We start from the raw sequence: 21799 nt of genomic DNA on the forward strand, positions 1-21799 counted from the left end.
TTTATCTCTCTCCTGTCTAAGTATTCCCCTCTTATCACCCCAGTTCTCATCTGTTCCTGTCTCCACTTTCTTCCCGCCTCTGCTACACGTTCTTCAGCTGTTCATCCCTCCAGATGTTTCCCACATCCACTCTCCTTATCATGCTTTTCAATTATTGTTTTTCTTCTTACTTCCGACAGAATATCTATTACTCTACGTCTCTTTAACTCAAAAACCAATCTGACAATTCCCTCACCCCTCTCTCTCTCTCTCTCTCTCTCTCTCTCTCTCTCTCTCTCTCTCTCTCTCTCTCTCTCTCTCTCTCTCTTTGTAATTATATGTATACATATTTATCTATCTATCTATCTGTACATATATATGTATATACAGTATATTTACCTACCTATCTGTCTGTCTGCACATTTTAATGCTCGTGTGTATATATATGGTTTGGGCATATGGAGAGAATGGATAATGAGCGATTGGTGAAAAAGATAACTAGATCTGATGTGAGAGGTGTAAGGCTGAGAGGAAGACCACGAATAGGATGGATGGACAGTGTGAAGAGAGCGCTGGATGCGAGAGGGATGTCTGTTGAGCAAGGAAGAGTGGCTGTGCGTGACAGAAATAAATGGAGAGAAATTGTGAATGAATAAGTGATGACGCAGCCCTGAGGGGATATTCTCCCGCATTTGGTCTGATCAGCTAGTCAGGTCAGGTGCGGGTAAGGGGATGAGTCTGTTATGATGTGGCAGGGGTAAACCAGCTCTGCTGTCGGGCCCTGCTGCGGATGTCACTGATTGCATTGCGCAGTTGACCCTTGTGCAGTGAGGTGCGGTGAAGATCTGTCCGTTCTCCCCTTTGGGGCTAAGATGCGAATGAACGTGTTTGAATGGATGAGTAAATGGGGAGTGTGTCGTCCTGTCTCGGCTACCTCCCTTTCCTTGGGGGAAGCAGCCTAGGTATATAGAATAGATAGAATAGAATATATATATATATATATATATATATATATATATATATATATATATATATATGCTCATTTATTTATCTATTTTCTGTTTTTCTCCGCTCCCTTCCAATTCATTACTCCACCTCTTCTCAGCCAGCCTCTCCCTCTCCTCTTCCTCCACGTTTTCCTCATCCTATTTTTTCCTGGTATTCCTACTGTTGTAACCCACTTCCTCCCGTATTTTCTCTGCTCCTCGCTCCACCCAATCTTCTCAAGAATTACTTTCCACACTCCTGAGACGCTATGTCCTTCTCTCCTTTCCTTGCTTTCTGTTTTTTGCTCTCTTCCCTTCATACATTGTTCCTACCCCTTCTCCCCCATTTTTTTTTTTTTTTTTTTTTTGCTTTTTCTTAAAGACTTTTCTTTCTGACCAGCATTTTTCTCCTCTCCCCAGCTTCACATCTCTTCCTCATTCTCACCCCTACATCAGTCTGCTTTCCTTCCCACATATGTCCTCCCAATCCCTGCTTTCCTTCCCACTCTGATATTACCAGTCCGTGACTTCTACCTCCTCTCTTCTCCCCATACATTTTACTTCTCCCTTCTTTACTTCCCTTTCCCCCTTTTCTTCACCCCTTCTCTCCTCCTCAGTATATTCACCACCTCACCCTTTCGGCCTTTCTTTTCATCATCATTATTGCTACTCCATCTTATCCCATAAATCCTGCATTTTTGCTACAGTATCTTCTTTACCCTCTTTCCTGCTATGGCAGATGTTTTCCCGCCCTTATCTCCTCTTAAAGTTCACCACGCTTGTCTTCCTCCTTTCTTCGCATCTCATTTTCATCGTGTGTGTGTGTTCTTTCCCTCCCACACTTTACATGCTCTCCACCTCATACTTGCTACCTTTTTCTCTCCTTTTCTTCCTGCCTTCGCCAGTCATATTGGCTTCCTCTTTCTTGCTTCCCGCCTGCCAGAATCCCATCTTTTCCTCGTCGTCATCTTGTTTGCACCCTTTTCCCTTGTTTCATTGGACTTTCAGCTTTCTTATCCGCCCATCCCCTTCACTTTCTTCTTTCCTTCTCCTCACACAACCAGCTGCTCCTCCCAGTTCACTGAGGATTAGGGGCAAGGTTTCTGTTGGCTTCTCTTGCTATTATCACCCCCATTAATCCAGCACTTAGATGAGGAGTCACCTCTTGATTTCACCTCCCCTCATTGTAGGTTAATGTGAGAAAATCATACACATTTAACAATAATCACCATTGCATTCAGCCTTTGTATTGGTCTTCATGTATGTGTTTCTGATTTCGATTAGCGGCTGAAGTCCATATCGTCTAATAATAATTTTGGTAATGTCAAGAAAGCTTTGACCAGTTCCAATCGAGCATGCAATTTACTCTACTGTATATAGCTTTTCTTTACCACTTTGCACTTTCAATCATCGTCTTACTTTACGATGTTTAGAATTTTTAATATACTGAAACGAGAAATTTTTGGCTAATTGTTAGCTGTTTCTGAGAGCCAAAATGAATGGCAAAACGAAAAAGTTGTCACACTGGCAAGTGACGTGATTGGTCACGTGCTGACGAACAACAAAGGCAGGCTCAGTTCGTCGCGGATCCTCTAGTGAAAGAAGCTCTGACAAACTGCCTTGTGGGTCTGCAAACTGGCGCTGTGCTTCTAGCGTCAGAATAATGAATGAACTTCTTAAAGAATGTGATAAACAGGGTCACGGAAAAGAGTAGTTACAAATTGTTTCCAAGGTTAGTCATCAGAGATCGAAATGATAATTTTATGATGCCTGAAAATAAAAATTGAAATAATTAGGGGCCGCAGGATTCTAATATCACTTCACCAATATTTTTAATTATTTCCTCTTATTGTTCTAATAAAGTTTTTTACTTTGTTACAAAATTAACATTAAGCTCATTTGAATAAAAATCAAAGAAAACTGCAAGCCAGACTTCTTTTCCATTTCTCGTCGCAACTTATTGCTAGCTGTTAAGGCGCGACCACTTTTACCTTAGCGTTGGAGAGACTCAAGGGCCTGTCCAACGTTCAGACCCGGATATTGCAGCAGCTCTAACCCGGTGCTTCGTTATATTTTGCCAACCACATGTTTCGATCTAGTGTGGCCGCATATTCAGGGTACAGCCACACTCTCTCGAACCATGTGATCAACAAGACGAAACGATGCACCGGGTCAGAGCTCCTGCAGTATGAGTCTCAACGTTGGATGGACCCCTGAGCCTCTTTTCCTCTTGTCGATCACATGTTTGGAGCAAGAGTGGCAGCACCGTTGCAGTAAAGCTCTCAAAAACGGCCGTTTGTAGCCAGATGTGACGCCACCTCAAGTTGGAAATCCTATTAAGTGTTTACGCTATTTTAAGAATTCGTCCACCTAAAAGAAAAATGTTTATTTTTTTCGCAACGTTATATACTTATTTATGTATTTATTTATTTATTTGTATATATATGTATAAAACGTAATTCAGTCTCGCACAAAATAAGGTTACTGTACTGCATGTTTAGAGCGGAAAAGAGGAAAGTGGGACGAATGAAAGAAATGAAGGAGAGAGGAGATAGTAAGGATGGACATGGAGGAGAAGGAAGAGGAGAGAGTGAAGATCAATGAATGTGGAAAAAATAAAAAAAAAGCTGGGAATGGGGGAACAATACAGAGGAGAGAGAGAGAGAGAGAGAGAGAGAGAGAGGGAGGGAGGGGGAGGCACAAAGTTGTCAAGATTTGATTTTACCGTGAAATTAGTACATAAACTTGCTGTCCTTGCAGCCCTGAAGCAAGGAGACGATAAGAACTAAATGTGTTTCCCGGCCGCGTACATACCTCGTGCAAGATCAGTAAAACCGTAAAATACAAAACTCTCGACCAAAATAACTCTCAGAAACAACATTTGGAAGGTCGTATTACTTGATGTGTTTCATAATTAGAGTAGTATGAATTTTGCCCGTGTTAGTTTAATTTCAATTTGGCCTTCACATCTTTTTGGGTCCATTCAGATAATTCAGGTACTGTTACATCCACTCAAACTCATTAGGAATTTGTAGGTTCTGCTTGGCCTATGCAGGTTCGGTTACATAATGTATATGATTCATCTAGGTCAGGTAAGGTTTATTCAGGTCAGATCTGGGCCTTTCTTTTCCAGTAGACTCATCCGTATCACTTAGACCCAAACTGGCCGTAAAATGTCCCTTTACGACCATCCTTCCAATCCTGTCTAATCAGAGAAATTTTGGACCATTCTTCTCAGTGCAGATTCATTTTCTCTCCACGCATTTTTATTCTACATCATTCTTTCCCTGTATAACATCGACCACCTCTTACTTGCACATCTTGCTTTTACATGCTTTATATAGATATTAATATTACTGTTAGAGGGGAAAGGTGAGACCAGGATGAAATGGAGGGATGGGATGGAGGTATATGAGTGAGAAGTCTGACCTGGAAAGAGGGCAGCCTGATGGCATAAGAGAGAGAATGACAGGGAAGCGATTTGTTTTCGGTCATCCCCTATCCGAGTTAAAGCTACTTGACAGTTATATGTCAGTCACTTATTCAACTCTACACCATCCCTTGTCTCCCTCCCCAGCTCCCTTTTTTGCTTCCAACCTCACTTCTGCTGTTTTTCTTCCGGCAGCTACGACAACCGGCCTGGACGACTGAAGGCCTCTGACGAGCGGCACACGGTGAAGAGTGAGCTGTTGGCGGGACGAGTCACCTTTAAAATTGGGGGTCGAGTCCCGGCCCTGCACATCAGTCCTGTTACACCCACCGACCAGGCCAACTACACCTGCCGAGTCGACTTCAGGATAGGTTAGTGAATATGAGATACTTCGTTAGGTCAGAGTGGCCCCTCAGCCAATGGTAACCAAGTGAGATGCCCTGTACCGCTGATTGACACATTTCACTTCCATCAGCCTCATAAACGTTTGTGGCCATCCCTGCAACTTCGTGTGTTGAAGTTCGCTCGTTCTTAAAGGTTCAGAGTCAGTCTTCATCATAGCTCGGCTGACTGAAGCTATTGCTATCAGCAATTTTCTGCATCTTCCTGCTATACTCATTTAAAAGATAAGGGCAGTTGTTATGTATGTGCGTGAAATGGGATGAGTTTTTCCTCATTCCGAGACATTAACCGTCTGCATTCTTTACATTCAAGTTAAAGTATATTGCCAGTAGCCGATTAGTATTATGTGATCCTTGCCTCTTCCCTGAGTCTACCGATAATCCAAATTCTTTTACTGTTCCCTTAGGCAGAACAAATTGTCTCCATTTCTCTATTCGTTGAAATAATTTTATTATCAAATGATGACAAGCATCTCAACAGCTTACTCTCTCACTGACCATCCGTGCAACAAGTGACTTAGTGACCGAGTTATAGCATAGCAAATTTCTCAGAGAGAGTTGATCCGATATGAGCCAAACTTGATGAAAGACTTGATGATCAGTCAAGGGGTCGTCCTATTTGTTTTAGAGCAATAATTTCAAGGCCAAGTTCACATGACAAGGTGAAATTAAACATCTCTGATTCGGTTTAAACGAAGCTGAGTGGAAGGATTAAAGCTAAGGCATTATCAAAGGGAGTCGAGTCTGAGAATAATCAGGTTAAGATTAGAACCACGAGACAGAATGAAAGCTCGACCTTTGTGTGTCTGTGTATGAACAAAATAAAACAATTCAGATCTGATTTAGACCAAACTTGGTAGAAGGTTGAGGGTTAACCACGGTGTTGACGTGCTGTTTTTAAGATCAGTAGGCCAAAAGTCAGGGTCACAATTTATTAGACCTAGGCCATACTGGTGGAAGGACTCAATATCAACCGAGGATGAAGGTAGTTATTCTTCAGAGCAACCACTCACAGGGCAGGGTCACTGGGTCAAGTCGAAGTTCAGCTGTGTGTGTTGTAATGTACTTTCTTTGTGAGCATGTACTGTTCTTGCCTGGCTCTAGTTTTGAAATAACATATTTAGCATCAGCTTTGGCTCTCCTTTTTCTTTTAATGGTTCTCTTGGTGATTAAGCAGACGACTTTTCTAGTGTTCATGTTGTGGTGCCAATAACCCTGCAACTCTGCTGCTTATGTATGCAAGCATCCTTCAATTCTTTCTTGTCCCCCGAAAGAAGAATGGTGGAATACAGAAGGACAACAGCAGCCTGCGGTCCATTGGGTTTACGTTTAGATGAACCTTGAGTGTCTACTAATGACTTAGACCAGCCTGCAGAGTACCCGCCCATATCCCGGGCTTTCCTGGAAAGAATTTCAACATATGTTAATAAATTTTGAAAGCTTCATTTATCATTTATCTTTTCTCTGTGTTCACAGTCTTGTCTTAATAAGTTGTCCTATCAGTTCAGTGATGTCGGTATTATTATATCGTTACTGAGTGTCAGGGCTAAAAGGCTATAGTCTGACAAGTACCCATCCCCCCCCCTCTCTCTCTCTCTCTCACACACACACACACACACACACACACACATAGTGGAGAACGTCAAGGGTCGGTTACAACCCATCAAACAAACTTCAGTGTATGGTCGCCTCGAGAGCCCATGGGCTTACCTTTCCCATTTTTCATTTACTCTTGTTTGATTATTCTTGCCCTCCCTCTCCCATCTTCGTATACGTTCCCTACAATCACAGAGGGGTGAATCTGTTGGTAGATTGTCCTTATGAGGGGTTTTCTATTGACAGCGAGATCATTACGTCACTCCTATGCTGTGTATGCGTCACAATTAAATCACTCTTGATGACCAACCAACATTCTTTCATAAATTTCTTGACCAGTTAAAGGTCATAATATTTTTCTCGCCAGAGGGAGGGAAGTGCGGACCATAGGTTCACCCAGTTTCCTCTCTCATTTCCTCTCAAGGGAAAGTTTTCTCTCAGCCTTCTTGAAGGAAGGTGAGTTAAGTTTTTCGTCCTTAACCTCAGCCCTCGGTCATTCTCAGCTTGCGAGTATACGAACCTCCAGTGTACTGAGACTAGCACCAGGTTATGTGAGTGCTAACATCTGCCCTCTGCCCCAACTGCTGTTTAATATCAGTAAAGTATCCCTTATTAATTATATAATACATTGAGACAATCTGGTCTATCCAAGGCTGATTCCAGGCTGGCTGAATTGGTCTTCCCCAGTGATTATAAGTGCTATGTAATGAAGATTAATGCCAAGGAACTGGACGTAGTAATGCAGTGCAGTGATAATATTGAGGGTGTATTAAATGTTGGGTGGTTGTCAGGAAGTCCACGACGTTCCCTTTCTCAACCAACTTATTTTGTGGAGTGAAAGGTTGATGAATGAGAATGACATTATTCAGTGCATCTTGTAAACAAGTTTGTTTACCCCATTAAGCATGCATTCATCCATCAATTATGTTCGTCCCCTACATTCTGAAAAATAACTAACAGTTAATATTAAGCCTGATTAATGAAATGATAATCACTGTTAATGAGACAGCTATATTAATAACTGGATGTTGGTTTACCATACAGAGGGTACTATGTTATCCATCCTAATTGGAAATATAAAAGTATTTCAGAAACCTAAAGAAAAGAGAAGAATCCCCACTGCCCACGACACTGAGTGAGAGGACCGCATGGGGTACCTCTCTGAATTTCCTTCGAATAGAAATTGCTTACGTGACCAAGAGTCATCAGAGTGTGCTGTCACTGTGTGAAAGCTATCCTTCCTGGATGGACTCAGTTTTTATTTTTTTTTCAACTCTCAGACTAACGCACTGGCTTCTCCATACTTATTCTGAAGCTACTCATACCAGGGCAGTACTGAAGCCGTGTGTTGGACGTAAGAATATACAAAAGACTGTGGAATAGTCGTAGTTAGATGGAAAGAGTATTCTTGATGAAAAGAGGGAAGGTTAGTGAATGTCTGGTTGTTTGGTGTGTTGAAGATATGAATGATAACAACAGTGCAGGAAGATGAAAAGCAGTGCAGAGTCAACAGTTTACCTCCATTGGTATTCATGAGGATGTTTGTTGATTAGGAGATTATGGCAGTTTTATCCAGGACACTAAAATAAGTAAATGATTGTCAACCAACAGGCTCCCCGGCACCAATTAGTTCCTCCAGCCTAGGTGGAAGGATTATGGAATTTTTAATGAAAATCTTAATCTAAAACTATCACAGTTTCAAAGTGAGATACTGACACTCTTTCGTTTTATATTTTATGATCTGGATTTGAGAAAAGATATACCGGGTGAAGCAGGAAGACGTCTTCATATAACCTATAACTCGGGTACTCTGTAATTCATTTTCTTTCCCCTCACCAAATAGTCAGATATTTGGCGTAGTATATTAAGCTTTAATTAAACCTTGTGTTTATACCCAGTTAATATTCAGTCACTTTCATTACAAAAAAAAAAATGCTGTAAAGACTGTGGCACATAATCTTTTTAACTTTTTTAAATGAGCGAAAGAGCGAAAGAGTAAGGCTGGGCCATTCTATTTACAGACTGTTCAGGGTCATACAATAAAGACACGTTTGAGACTATTTCCTTTAAGCTGAACCTTTGTATTAGTATTGTCGCATTTGTGTGATATAATCTGTTTCCTGTCTGTCAGTTTATTCCTGCAATAAAAAGCTTTTCCAGCCAAAACTAATGACATATTCCACATTAGGACAGGTATATCCCCTGTTCATTACACGGCACATACAGCACAGTAAAGTACCAGTTAATGTTATCGTGGGGTGAATGATATCTGTTTGGGCAGGAAGAAAGGCTTTTAAGTCAAGAACTGTAGCTCGTACTGTTCATTTATGAGTAGTGTTTAATGGAGGAAACTCTTAATGCACTGGGCATAAGAGATCTCTATTGAGGTAAACAAAATACACAGATGAGGGGAAAATGTGGAACAGAAGAGTCATCATCAGAATGAAGTTACTGAATGCAGGGAGAGGAAAATATGCAAAGGATTACAATTTTGCTAAATGACAATGAGTGGACCGGATGTTAGAAGGACTGACGTAAGCAAAACATTACGTCTTTAATGGATGCCGTTACGTTCACATTCACTGACCCTCTAATTCGCTGACAGTGAGTGATATAAATAAGCTGTGTAGATAAGGGAAAAAGACTTGCAAGAGGGGAGACACGTAATGAAAGAGGAAAGCACGTGGTGTGATATATGAGAGAAAGGGATGAGGGAGATGGTATGCAGACTGTTAAAAGTGTGCCATTCTTCTCTGTCATCATCCTGCATTAAGGCACACCCACTCAGAGATAAGGGATATGCTGGCGGAAGCGAGGCAAGGCGGGCCTGGGAAGGAGATATGCGATTACAGTGAAAGAACAGTAAATGGAGAGAGCAAGCATAGAGAGGCATAGGAGGAAATAAAAAGTAGGAGAGGAGGGAAGGAAGAAGAAAAGGAGGGAGAGAGAGAGAGAGAGAGAGAGAGAGAGAGAGAGAGAGAGAGAGAGAGAGAGAGAGAGAGAGACGGACGGTTGTATACACACACACACACACACACACAGATGGATAAGAAGGAGGTGGTAAGTGTCTGCACACTAGGGCCCAATATGTGAAGTAGCAAATAGGACAAATTTCATGAGGTTTATCATACAATTCTGGGCAGCCCTGTATTGATCGATGCATCAGGCAGGTTGAGTCCATTCCATAGACTGATGCCTCCCGCAGTGAAGGGTTTGTTTTGGTCCCATCATCAAGAATTATTTCCTATCCCTCAGCGTCATCGAGGCGGACACACCTAATTCTCCAGGTAGTGGTGCCCCCAGAAGCCCCATTACTGAGGGTGCGAGGGCAGAAGGCTACTGACGGTGTGCTGGGGCCATTACAGGAGGGAGGGTCCCTGGAGGTGACGTGTAGTGTGAGGGGTGGCGTTCCTCACCCATCCGTCGTTTGGCTTAAGCAAGGACAGGTGAGTTAGAGAGAAGTGGGGCAAGCGATGGAGTGAATATGTGAGGGGGTGAAAATGAGTGTGATAATGGTTGAATATGAGTGTGTGAAGAGGTGCATATATATATATATATATATATATATATATATATATATATAAAGTGAGTTTTACGCTAGGTACCCCTTTTTTGGATAAGGGCTAAGGCGTTGCCCCTGGGTAGAGGACTTTGATTTTTGGAGCGTGTAGCATTTTATGACCGGATGCCCTTCATGATGTCTACCAATGACCCTTGGGTGGATTCGATCCTCCGACCTTTCGGTCAGAGCTCAGCGCTCTAACCCACTGAGCCACGGCTGCTATATATATATATATATATATATATATATATATATATATATATATATATATATATATATATATATATATATATATATATATATATATATATATATATATATATATATATATATATATGCAGATGGAGAAAAAGTTAGATAGGATGATATACAAGACATCATCACGCTAATAATTATATCTGTGATTTTTTTCTTCCACAGCCCTCAACACCATGTCATCATCCTTGCCAACTCTGGTAGTGGAACAAAGTTCATTAGAATGCTGGTGTAATGTGGAACATGAATATGCCAAACTGACCTACGAATATGAATTTCAATTTACTTGGTAGTTTTTCAACTCAGAAATGACCAGAACCTTCTTATTCTTTATTAATTCCAGTTGGCGTGCTGTCTCTTGATGCGAAAACGAAATTTTACTGAAGTATGGAGAAGTTTTTAGAAATGAAACATTGGATGTTTGAAAATCCTCATTTTTCGTATGATTTTGCACAACTGCCCTTTTGCTGCTAGTTTTTGCGAGGTTGAATTATATTTTCCTAAACTGTTAAACTGTTAAAGAGGTTTGCTTACCGCTTTTAATAAAATGAAGTCTTTCCTTTGTCAATTTGACTACCTATTTCGGCCTAGGAAAGACTTCGAAATAGAAAGATAGCAGTAACTCTAATTAACCCTCTCACCACCAGAGATCCTTTCTAAGTCGAATTATCTGGTTGTAGTAGGCTTAAACTAAAAAATATATTTATCATGGTAGTGGGAGGAACAAGAAATAATGGCAAAATGTCATGACATTTCCAGTGAGCGTCGCCCCGAGATGAGATTCACAAATGAACTTACTGTCAACGCCCACTCGTAATTCACATTTGTATTTGCAGGAAGGAAGATGACCTTTTAATATATTCCCATATGTCTTGTTCTGTCTGCAGAAACAGTTCCCTCTTGTACGAGAGGAGTATTACCATTCTTATCACTGCTTTGACAGGAAAGACGGAGAAAGAAGAGAGCAGAGAAGTTTCCTGTACAGCGTTCTTTTCCTTCTCAAAATCTTAATTATAAGAGGGAGTGATTGTGACTTTTAATCAGAAGAAAACTCTCCTTAAAATTATTAGTTTAAGTGAGGTTGGGCTACAAATAGACATATCTCATTTGTGGGGCTTGTGACTCCTGAAATTGAATACCCAAATATTTAAAAAAAAAAAATTCATCTCCCATCTATTATTGAATGACTCTGTGTAAAGGTTAGGAAAGGGTACATAAAAGCCACTGTAAAGGTGCCTTTGAAATCAATCTTCCGACCATTCAAACATCACAATTGATCAAAGACAACACATTCCAGATGGTTGATTAAATAAAGAAATATTTATAAGAGAGGGATGAAACTGTCGGAGCACCATCCTCTCTCTCTGGCCCCATTAACCCTAAACGAGGCAATGAATTCTGTGATTCGTAGAAAAATTCCCCTGAAAAAGATTGCGATATGCTCCAAGGATAAGGCATGGCTTAATGACGAGTGTGGGGGGTGAGGTGGAGGGGACGGGTTGGAGGACGGGGTCAGAGGGAAGAGTGGGAAGAGGTTGGGTTCGGTGATGGTAGCTGGGGTAAGGTTTGGTAGTGGGAGGGTGGGTGAGTGGGAGGGGTGCGGCCAGACCAGTCAGCCATAGTTCATCTTCTTCCGATTCAGCCTTCATTGCCTCCTTTGCACTCCTTGGGTGGTCTGGTCATGAATGATCCCAAAGAAAATCTGAATTTGTACTAATGACTCATAAGTCGTACTGCTTTACAGTGCTAATCTGTTGTGGATGTGTTGAGATTAAGTAACAGTAGCATATGGTACTTGCACTCTTCCGACTTCAGCCATAGCTGTGTATAACAACAACAACAACAAAAACATTTATTATTATTATTATTATTATTATTAACAGTGAAATAATAATGGGACATACGCATATGTCTCGCAATAAATGATCGGAAAGGTTGATGAGCGTGCCAAACTGAAGTACTTAAAGCAACTATTGTGTTCCTTATCCCTTATGTTGATATCAGACTATAATAAACTTTGCATTGCATGGGGTTTCTTTCAGAAATAAAAAAATCTATATTAATCAAATGTGGTTAACCTGTGAGATTATCCTCAGCGTCAGTATAGGCTACACTTTTCTTTGATCCCCATTCCTCAAAGAAAGTTACTTTGCAGGTTTTGGACTCTAGCATGGAGTCTGTGAGTAATTCAGTGACTGTGAACCAGCTACGAGTGGAGCAGCTGACCAGGGACTACCACAACACCAGACTGACCTGCCTCGCCACCAACAACAATGTCACTGAACCAGCACGTGCCTCCGTCACCGTCACCATGAATTGTGAGATCAACTTTTCTTTTTCCGTTCGTATACTGTGTGTATATATATATATATATATATATATATATATATATATATATATATATATTTATATATATATGTGTGTGTGTGTGTGTGTGTGTGTGTGTGTGTGTGTGTGTGTAGAAAGCTTGATCGTTCTAAGAACAGAAGGCTAGTTGAATCATTTAGAACCGCCCCACAGTACAAACTGCTACAGTGGCAAAGAAGATAGGAAGGAACAGCGACACTAAGTGAATTAAATGAATGAACTGCAGACGTAATCATCAGTCAAAATAAGAGATATACGGTAATACGAAAACATATGAGGTATATACTCCAACCTTTGTCCAAGATGAAAAGTATGAGAAATTACATTTTAGTGAAGGTGCACAAGAAGAAAAGAAGTAGAACGATACCGTATATATTTGCTGAAGGGGATTTGGTAATGGCAACTGTAAAGCCAGCATCATATTGGTAGTGATATTTGCCGACGAAAATATTAAGAAGTGACGATAAGATGGTGGGAGGTCAAACAACACTAATTTTTAGGTGAAAGAGGAACTGCTGTTATTCAGGAAACAAACAAGCCTATCTATGGCTGAAGAGGCAGCGGGGTTTATTTAATACACTGATTAGATATATTTTAATCCCCAGAACCACATGACAGTACACCACTCCTGAATGAAAACTTCATCGTGAAATAAAGGTTTGAAACAGGGATGTGTCATGTCTCCATGGTTGTTCAATCTGTACATGGATGGGGCAATAAAAGAGGTACAAGGTAGGGTAGTGGATATTGGAGTGGCCCTGGTGTTTGGAAACTCCCTGTACTGTTGTTTGCAGATGATACTGTGTTGTTGAGTGAAGACGAAGGGGAGCTGCAAGGCTTGGTGGATGAGTTTGAGAGAGTGTGTAAGAAACGGAATCTAAAGGTGAATGTAGGGAAGAGTAAAGTGATGGTCTTTGAGAGAGGTGAAGTTAGTGAATGTACAGCGAGGTTGGATGGTGAGGAATTGGAAAATGTGAGTACGTTTAAGTACTTGGGTAGTGTGATGAGTAAGGATGGAGGTTTGGAGGGTGAAGTGCTTGAAAGGGTACAGCAGGGAAGAAAGGTTGCTGGTTCTTTGAAAGCAGTGATAAGAAACAGGGAAGTGAGCATGGAAGTGAAAAAGTTACTACATGACAGTATAATGATACCAACTCTAACGTACAGAAGTGAAGCTTGGACATTGTTGGAAGGACACAAGTCAAGAGTGAGAGCAGTGGAAATGAGTTATTTAAGAGGAGCCTGTGGAGTCACGTGGAGAGACAGGCTGACGAATGAGGATATAAAGGAGCGTTGTGGTGTTGATGTGAATGTGATAGGAAGCGTTATGAGGAACCCACTGAGGTGGTTTGGCCATGTGGAGAGGATGGAGGGTGAAAGACTGACGAAGAGAGTGTATGTGAGTGAGGTGGAGGGGGGAAGAGGGAGGGGGAGGCCGAGGATGAGATGGAAGGATGGGTTGGAGAGGTATATGAGAGAGGGGGGTGTGAGTTGGGAGCAGGGCAGTGATATGGCGGGGGACAGGGCGACTTGGAGGCGATTTGTTTGTGGCCACCCCAAACGGGATTGAGGCGTCTGGCTATAGATAGATAGATAGATAGAAACCTAGAATAGGAGGTAGGAAATGCTAAGGATCCACGAGTAAGTTTCTAGAAGACTAAAATCACTTTCTGTACATAGAAATAAATGTTAATAAAAAATGATCAGCTATGAAGCAGCAGTTACATTAATGGATTAAAAAAAAATAATTATATCCGAAAGGTTAGGTACACAAAACTACATCATTCGGAACCACTCCAATAATCATTTTGCCTTCAAACCAGCGTTCCTGCAAAATATTGGTTATGACTGCACGATTAATGGAGACAATTAAGTAGAGAAATTGAGAGATGTTTGGAGCTGCTGTTATTGCGACCTCTCCGAGTGCACTTCGGGAGTTCACGTTTGGCAACAGATATACTTTGAGAGATGCGTGATGAACGCACCATGATTCCTCGTAATTAATTGCTTGGAGGGGGGGGGGGAAATCTGTCAATGTAGAGGCAAGCAACTGATCTCGTACAATATATATACAGTATATATATATATATATATATATATATATATTATATACTTTAGTCTGTCCAAAGGTGGGAGATGTAAACTGGATAGAGAAGGGGAGAACAGTTTTAAAGACCACAAAACGATTAAGAGAAAGAGAGAGAGAGAGAGAGAGAGAGAGAGAATATCCTGACACAAATTTAGGGTATGACCAGGCATCTCATGGAAATGAGCGTGTCCAGAGAAAATTGAATCCGATCCTAGCAAGTGGTGTGACAGAGAATGCGTGATGTTAATGCATTGTTGGCCTGGCGTTGATGTACAGCTTGAGGGAGGGGGTGGTGGAGGGTGAGATGAGCATAATGGTTAACTCTTGTGTGTGTGTGTGTGTGTGTGTGTGTGTGTGTGTGTGTGACAACAGGGTCAATGGTGGTTCGGTGATCGTATGTGCACATGCTCTTGTTGAAAGGTTGGATGTGTGTGTGTGTGTGTGTGTGTGTGTGTGTGTGTGTGTGTGTGTGTGTGTGTGTGTGTGTGTGTGTGTGTGTGTGTGAGGGGGAAGGATTGAGTGGTTAAAAATTTGTACATGCGTGGGTAACATATTGTGAGACTGACGTATGGTTTTTATTGGCAACAAGGAAATGGTCAAACAATTAGTATAGGCGTACCGGCCCATTTATAAGATTAAGAACTAATTCTCACTTCCCCTCTCCTACCCTGACCCAGTGCGTCCTTTGGTGGCGAGGCTGGAGGCGCCCCCCAGGCACCTGAGGGTGGGGACCGAGTACCAGCTGGCCTGTGTGGTGGCGGGGTCTATACCTCAACCCAACATCACATGGACGCTTGGCAACGCGGCTCATTTCTCCATTCTCCCTTCTGAGGTGAGAAGTGCTGGGATGGATGGATTGATGAATGGTAAACATGGCTGAGGGGAAAGTATTTCTTCATTATTTGTTTCATGCATACTGAGATGCCAGGTACATGAGGAAGGATATTTTTTAACAAAGTTTTGACATACCACATCGCCATGTTCAAACTGGTAAAGATGTATTTCCCATCTTCACCTTGCGTCCTATTCTAGCTTTGCCCAGCTATCGTCCCTGCTTGCCCACGGCTTCCCACTCTTTTCCAAATCCTTTCCTCTCTGGTACCTTTACTCTACTTGAAATTAGTTCCCACCACCAGCACACCGCGCCTCACATCATTCTGATTACCGTGTGTGCACTCGTCCAGCCCGGGTCACATCACCAGCCACCCATTCTAGCCTTTTCCTTCTACCTCACCCACTCCTTTACATTTACCCTACCCAGTTTTTCCTCTCTCATCTTTAACTTGCTTCATACTACAACACCCATCTCCAAGGCATATATTTTCCCTTGCATATGCTGCCGCCCACCACCATCCTGCTCATCACGTCCATTAGTCAACATAAACCCAAATTTATTTATGCCCTGGTTAGGTGAAAATTATGAAACTCTCTGAACTTTTAATAGAAATGCAATGCCCAAATTCATCAGGTATGATTACTCATCATAATACTCTATTCTACTTCATCTCAGCCCATCCAGTACAGTCCAAACACCTTTCCACCCACTCTCATTATTGCTCTCCCGTTTTTTACTTGCACCTTGCCTATTAACCTACGAGTATGTCACATATCCCCTCAGTATTCACTTCCCCGGCGTATCCTACCACCAACCAGCATCCCAGCCCATCCTGACCACTCTTCTCCATGCACCCTCATCCATTTCTGCTCTTAAAAAAAAAAAAAAAAAATCCAATTGTGCCGTCGTTCCCAGGCTATATATCATCTGTCATGGCCCACCACCAATCACCATCCCGGCTTATTACACCCTCTCCACTCCGTCCGCTTCATCTAGTCCTGAAATACTCCTGTCATATTTCAAAAACCATTGCACCAGTTAGGCTGACTATTATCCCCCTTTCACGATAACGAGAGCGAAGAAACGTCGATGCAAGTGTCAGGAGCAGCCGTGGATGTAGGTAAGGTGATGCGGCTAGGTGTAAACATAGATGCCATCCATACAACCATAACACTCATACCTCCCATACCCCTATCCTCGTATTCCCCTCTTCCTATACTCTCGCTCCCACTCTCCTCTCACACACGGCAACTGCTTTGACATTACAAGTCTCACATTCAGCAGTTCGAAAGTGTAACCATGTGCTTAGCCCAAAAATGTCCGCTGGTGTATTGATCTTTACACACACACACACACACACACACACACACATACACAATGGACAGAACAGGGACGGTTTCAGTATATTGTTCACATCATTATGAGAACACTTTTAGTTTATTCGTGCTTCTCTCAGGCTGTTTCGTTCTAATTGTAAGAGTCTCCGTACCTTGAACAAACAAATGAAAGCTGTTATATAAATTCTGTAGTTCAGTGTGGAGGAAACAAGTCAAAACAATGAAATCTAGTCCCCGGGCTGAAGGTGACCGCCATATGCAGCTTGTATTCATTAAAACTCCACGTGGATATGGTAAAAACCCAGGTGAATTAAACAGTTCTCCGCGTGGGCGATGAAGAAGACGGTGCAGGTAATGATATGATAATTATGTTGCTATTTTTTCCCCTTGTACTAGTGGCGTGCTAGTGGCTACGAGTAATTTCTCCTGCTTAAATCTTAAATCACGAAGTCGAGGGCAAGCCTCTGTATTTTTCACGAAAATTTCTGCAGCACGTGACAAAGATGGGATGGAAACTGATCACATGAAATAGGTGTTTCAGAAATGACCTTCCCTTCGTGATGTCAGCATTAAGCAAACGGATGTGGAGTGTGTCCCGGCCATATCCGTGCCATGCCGGATTATCCCTCTCGGAATGTAGAGTTTTGCTGCCCCTCTCGGCAGATAATCCCTCGTAGTGTTTCCGTTCTCCTTTTCTTTCTTTACTAATCTCTTCCTCCACACCTGCCATCTTAAACTCGTCCTCTTCCTGTGCAGGTCTTCTCTGCTGCTATTCCCTTCCCCTAAATCCCCTCCCATTCCTCCGCTGACTGCAGACAAGGAGTAGCTTCGATGGAAGGGTTTGGTGGACTGAGAGAAGAACCTTTCCGCTTTTCTATCCTTGTCTTTGATAGTTTAGTTACTTTGTTACAACTGACCCAATAAGAGCCTCGAAAAGGCCCAGTCTGTTGCCGATTGCCTTCTTTTGTGTCGTACTAACACTGGAGTTGCCCCATTATGAAAGACGCTGGGCCCAGACATTTAAGGCAAGAAGACCAGTTACATTTCCGTGAATAGTGTTATCTGACTTTTTTATTCTTCTTTTGCGGTCAAATCCGTGTCCCTCACATTGCGTCTTCTCGTATTTTTTCCCTCTCACTTTGCCTTACTTTTACCTGCAACCCATCATGTAGAATTTCCTTAACATCCGTCACCCCATTCGCCGCCGCCCTCCTTCTTTCATTTATTGTTCATTCCTGACTTATTCAAATAAAGTTTTTTCCACAGCCTCTATTTTTTTTTTTTTTCCCACCTTTGTTCCGCCATCCCGTCTCTCACAATGGTCACTCACTTATTCCAGGCACGTAAATATTTTCCTCTCCTTCGTCTCACTTTATCCTTCTTTCTGTCATCTTATCTTGTCATTTTGTACTTTCCCCTGTTCTCATCCTTCCCTATTTTCTCACTGTTTTCCATTCGATTCCTCTCTCTCTCTCTCTCTCTCTCTCTCTCTCTCTCTCTCTCTCTGTTTTCCATTCCATTTTCTTATATTCCCTTTTTAAGCATTTTCCTTCATTCGATTTCTTCTTTTCCAGTCAGTTCAGTTCTTCCTAACTTTTCATTTTATCACAATCAATTTGCCTTCATTACTTCACGCTGTACCTTGTTAATATTCACTATCACACCAATCTCATGTCGGGAAATATCAATAGACCTACATTACACTTTGAATAATTCTAAGCAAATTTTTATTTCACAAGCAAGCCACGGAAATTCACTGTGTCGGATATACCGGTATTAAAATTGTCTTTACAAAGCTTTGGTATGGCAGCCTCAATTTTCACAGAGAATGAATAAATAATCCTTCTCATCTGACTAAGAATAATAACAATAATAATAATAATAAACGTGTTGGCATTAAACCAGCCCACCACCACGTTACCGAATCTTTACCCAACCATAAAACCTTATTTTTTTCTGGGAAACTAGATAATGGCCGCCTATCAGCAGGGCGGTGTCATGACCAGTGTAAACAAACTCAAATATTATAAAAATATTCAAATTTCCTTTCGGGCATGTTTGCAAAAGAAAAGGTGCACGGAATTATAGCCATTATGATTATACTTGGCAAGAGTTTGGTACAAAGATTACAAAAATGCCTTCTCTCCCGTAAATTTCTTTTCCTCCCCCTCTTCTTGCGTATACCTACAGCATCTTTCAGACTACCCTCTTCACTTCTGTTGTTTCCACTGGCATTACTCATATAAATATATATATATATATATATATATATATATATATATATATATATATATATATATATATATATATATATATATATAAATAAAGTCAAGCTTTACATGTATGAGTCTGTCCTTTTATTTGTTTCTTTCACGAGAACAGTAATATATATCGACCTAATTCTTTTTGCATTAGGTTGGAATAAGTGCATGGAGTTTCAAAAAAATACCAAACAAGAATTTTGCTGTTGCACGCAACGCGACGGCATGAAATTATCTGAAATCGCGACACGCGAAGATATGCGAAAATCATATTTCCGATTTTTTCATCAGAATTGGTCGGTGTGGGCTCTATAACGGTATTGAAGCAAAAATAATGGCATTTGCAATATTTTGTGATGAAAAGGCTTTTGGTTAGCCCTGCTAATTTTTGCAGGTAGTGTGTATGTTTCAGGCAAGCACTAGTGTGTGTGTGTGTGTGTGTGTGTGTGTGTGTGTGTGTGTGTGACATATATATATATATATATATATATATATATATATATATATATATATATATATATATATATATATATATATATATATATTCACTCACTCGGAGTGATACTTGTCTTTCAGTCCGCCGGGCGTTTCCTCTTGTGCTGAAGGAGCGACTTAGGCAGCTTTATCAATCTCTATATTGCACCGTTTTTTTTTTTTTTTCATAACTTACAGTACTCTCACGGACACTTCCACGCTCACACCAGCAGACTGAGCCATTTCTGCGGCCTGTTAGGTGCCTCCAGGTGAGTTTTTAGTTTACTGAATGATGTACAAAATCTTCCGATGGGAAAACTCTTTCGGTTTTTTAATCTAATATTTTGTCCCACGTACCCATCATTTTATATTTACCGTTGTATTCTTGTCTTCGTTATCAGACCGTCAGCTTCGTAAGCCTTCCCACGATCCAATCACTTTTTCAATCCCTTCACTGTCATGAAATCCCGTTTTCTTTTCTGTTCTCTCTCTCTCTCTCTCTCTCTCTCTCTCTCTGTCTCTCTCTCTCTCTCTCTCTCTCTCTCTCTCTCTCAGTCTTTAAGCGTGTATCTTTCCGTCTGTCTCTTTGTAATGATTTTCGGAAACAAAGGATTTACACCACACCACGTAGAATCACACACCACTCCACACCACATAGAATTACTCTCCACGCCACACCAAACAGAATCACACACCACACCACACCACACACATCAAACCACACCACACCAGGTCACACCAAACCACACCACACCACCCAGTCACCCACCACGCTACACCGAGGGAATTAACTGAAGGGCCGTGAAGCTCCCATTTCTAAAACATTTGTTCGTGTTCTGTTTCCTTGTTTTATTATCTTACTCTCCACTTCGTTTTTCTATTTGTCTTCTTTCTTGCCTCCTCTTTCGTATGTGCTTCTGAATTTTCATCACTTAATTTTTGGCTTTTGTTTGCCTTTTCTCCACTGAACACATTTTAAATTAATCTTCTACATCTTGTCTCTCCATCTAGTTTTCCCATCTTCTTTCCCCTTTCTCCATCACCACTGATTAGTTTCTTAACAGCTAAAGACGAGGACATCTTTTTCGTTGTATTCCTGCTACAAACTGATAATTTAACTTAGGTTTTGGGAAGCCTGTCATACTGTAATGTTGAACCCCTTTCAGTGTGCACCGTTACCTGAAACTTAAGCAGTACTGTCCAAAGGGAGAAAGAATGAAATGCGAAAAACTTAATCGTAAGGAGGGGGCCGAATGTTATTGCTCCTCGCATTCATGTTCCCTCTCACAGCATTACAATATTCAGTGGTCGCGATGCAACAGTCGCCATGTCAGTCACGGGCACAAAACATTTCGGCACCTTATATGCTGGCTCTCTCACTCCCGACTAAGTATACTGTCAGTTTGGACGTGTACCTTATAATCAGCCAAATTCAGCTGTGGCACTGATGTGGGGACCAATGTTTAGTGGTGCTGGACAATGGGAATTTACGTGCTTCAGATCATTCGGCTTGTCATGGGCTTCCTATGCGGTATATTTTGAGGCAGCTAAACTCAGAATGATAGCAATGTGTAGAAAATAAGTTTGGGGAAGAGGAGAACAAGTTAGCTTATTGTTCGCATGCGAGCAAACCCAATAACCGCCGTTGACCTATAAATGAGTTTAGATGAAGTAGGAGGGGGTTACTAAATAAGTGTTGTTGGCACTGGTCTGCCAGCAGGTTCTCGGTGAGGGATTAATGGGGAGGAAGAGCGAACTGGTGGTCAACAGAGAGGAAACTTGAGAAAGATGACAAATACTGCTAAAAATTAATGGAAAGTATGTCAGTCATCTCTTTTGAAATAGGAACCACTTGCTGGGACATATGGTTTGTTTCCCCTGACGCTCTTAGACACTGTTGATTGTCGCCATAAATGACAGATTTGGGTAATGTGTAATGTGCGTGCAGTTTATTGCATATAAATGAGTTAGGAGAATATACAAGAATATCCTCGTTGTAAAATATCGATCTTATTGTAGCTAGGATCTAGGGACCTGATGGGTTATAATACAGGGGTCACGTTAAGAGTACTGTCCAGTTTGCTTAATGCTACAGCCTTCTTATTGAGATGTGACAAATAACAGTAAACCTTGTTGTTATGTTTTGCAGAAATAACTGATGAATGTACACTCAGGTATTGCTTTTGTATAGCAAGTGAACATGAAACTCAACTTTTCATGATGATCATCA

General features: G+C 41.4%; 1 protein-coding gene across 1 annotated transcript in view; it reads left to right on the forward strand.

Annotated features, from left to right (window-relative positions):
* Positions 1 to 21799, forward strand: part of LOC145404585 (adhesion molecule nephrin-like) — an 85137-nt gene that overhangs the window by 9261 nt on the left and 54077 nt on the right. The window contains exons 3-6 of the mRNA XM_080276097.1: positions 4591 to 4766; positions 9648 to 9838; positions 12365 to 12527; positions 15340 to 15494. Of these exons, the coding sequence (XP_080132223.1) occupies positions 4591 to 4766; positions 9648 to 9838; positions 12365 to 12527; positions 15340 to 15494 (685 nt within the window). The remainder of the gene's footprint in view (positions 1 to 4590; positions 4767 to 9647; positions 9839 to 12364; positions 12528 to 15339; positions 15495 to 21799) is intronic.

The sequence above is a fragment of the Coenobita brevimanus genome, chromosome 64 (assembly GCF_032717465.1).
Source record: "Coenobita brevimanus isolate Jiangsu-jjx chromosome 64, ASM3271746v2, whole genome shotgun sequence".
Classification (NCBI taxonomy): Eukaryota; Metazoa; Arthropoda; class Malacostraca; order Decapoda; family Coenobitidae; genus Coenobita; species Coenobita brevimanus.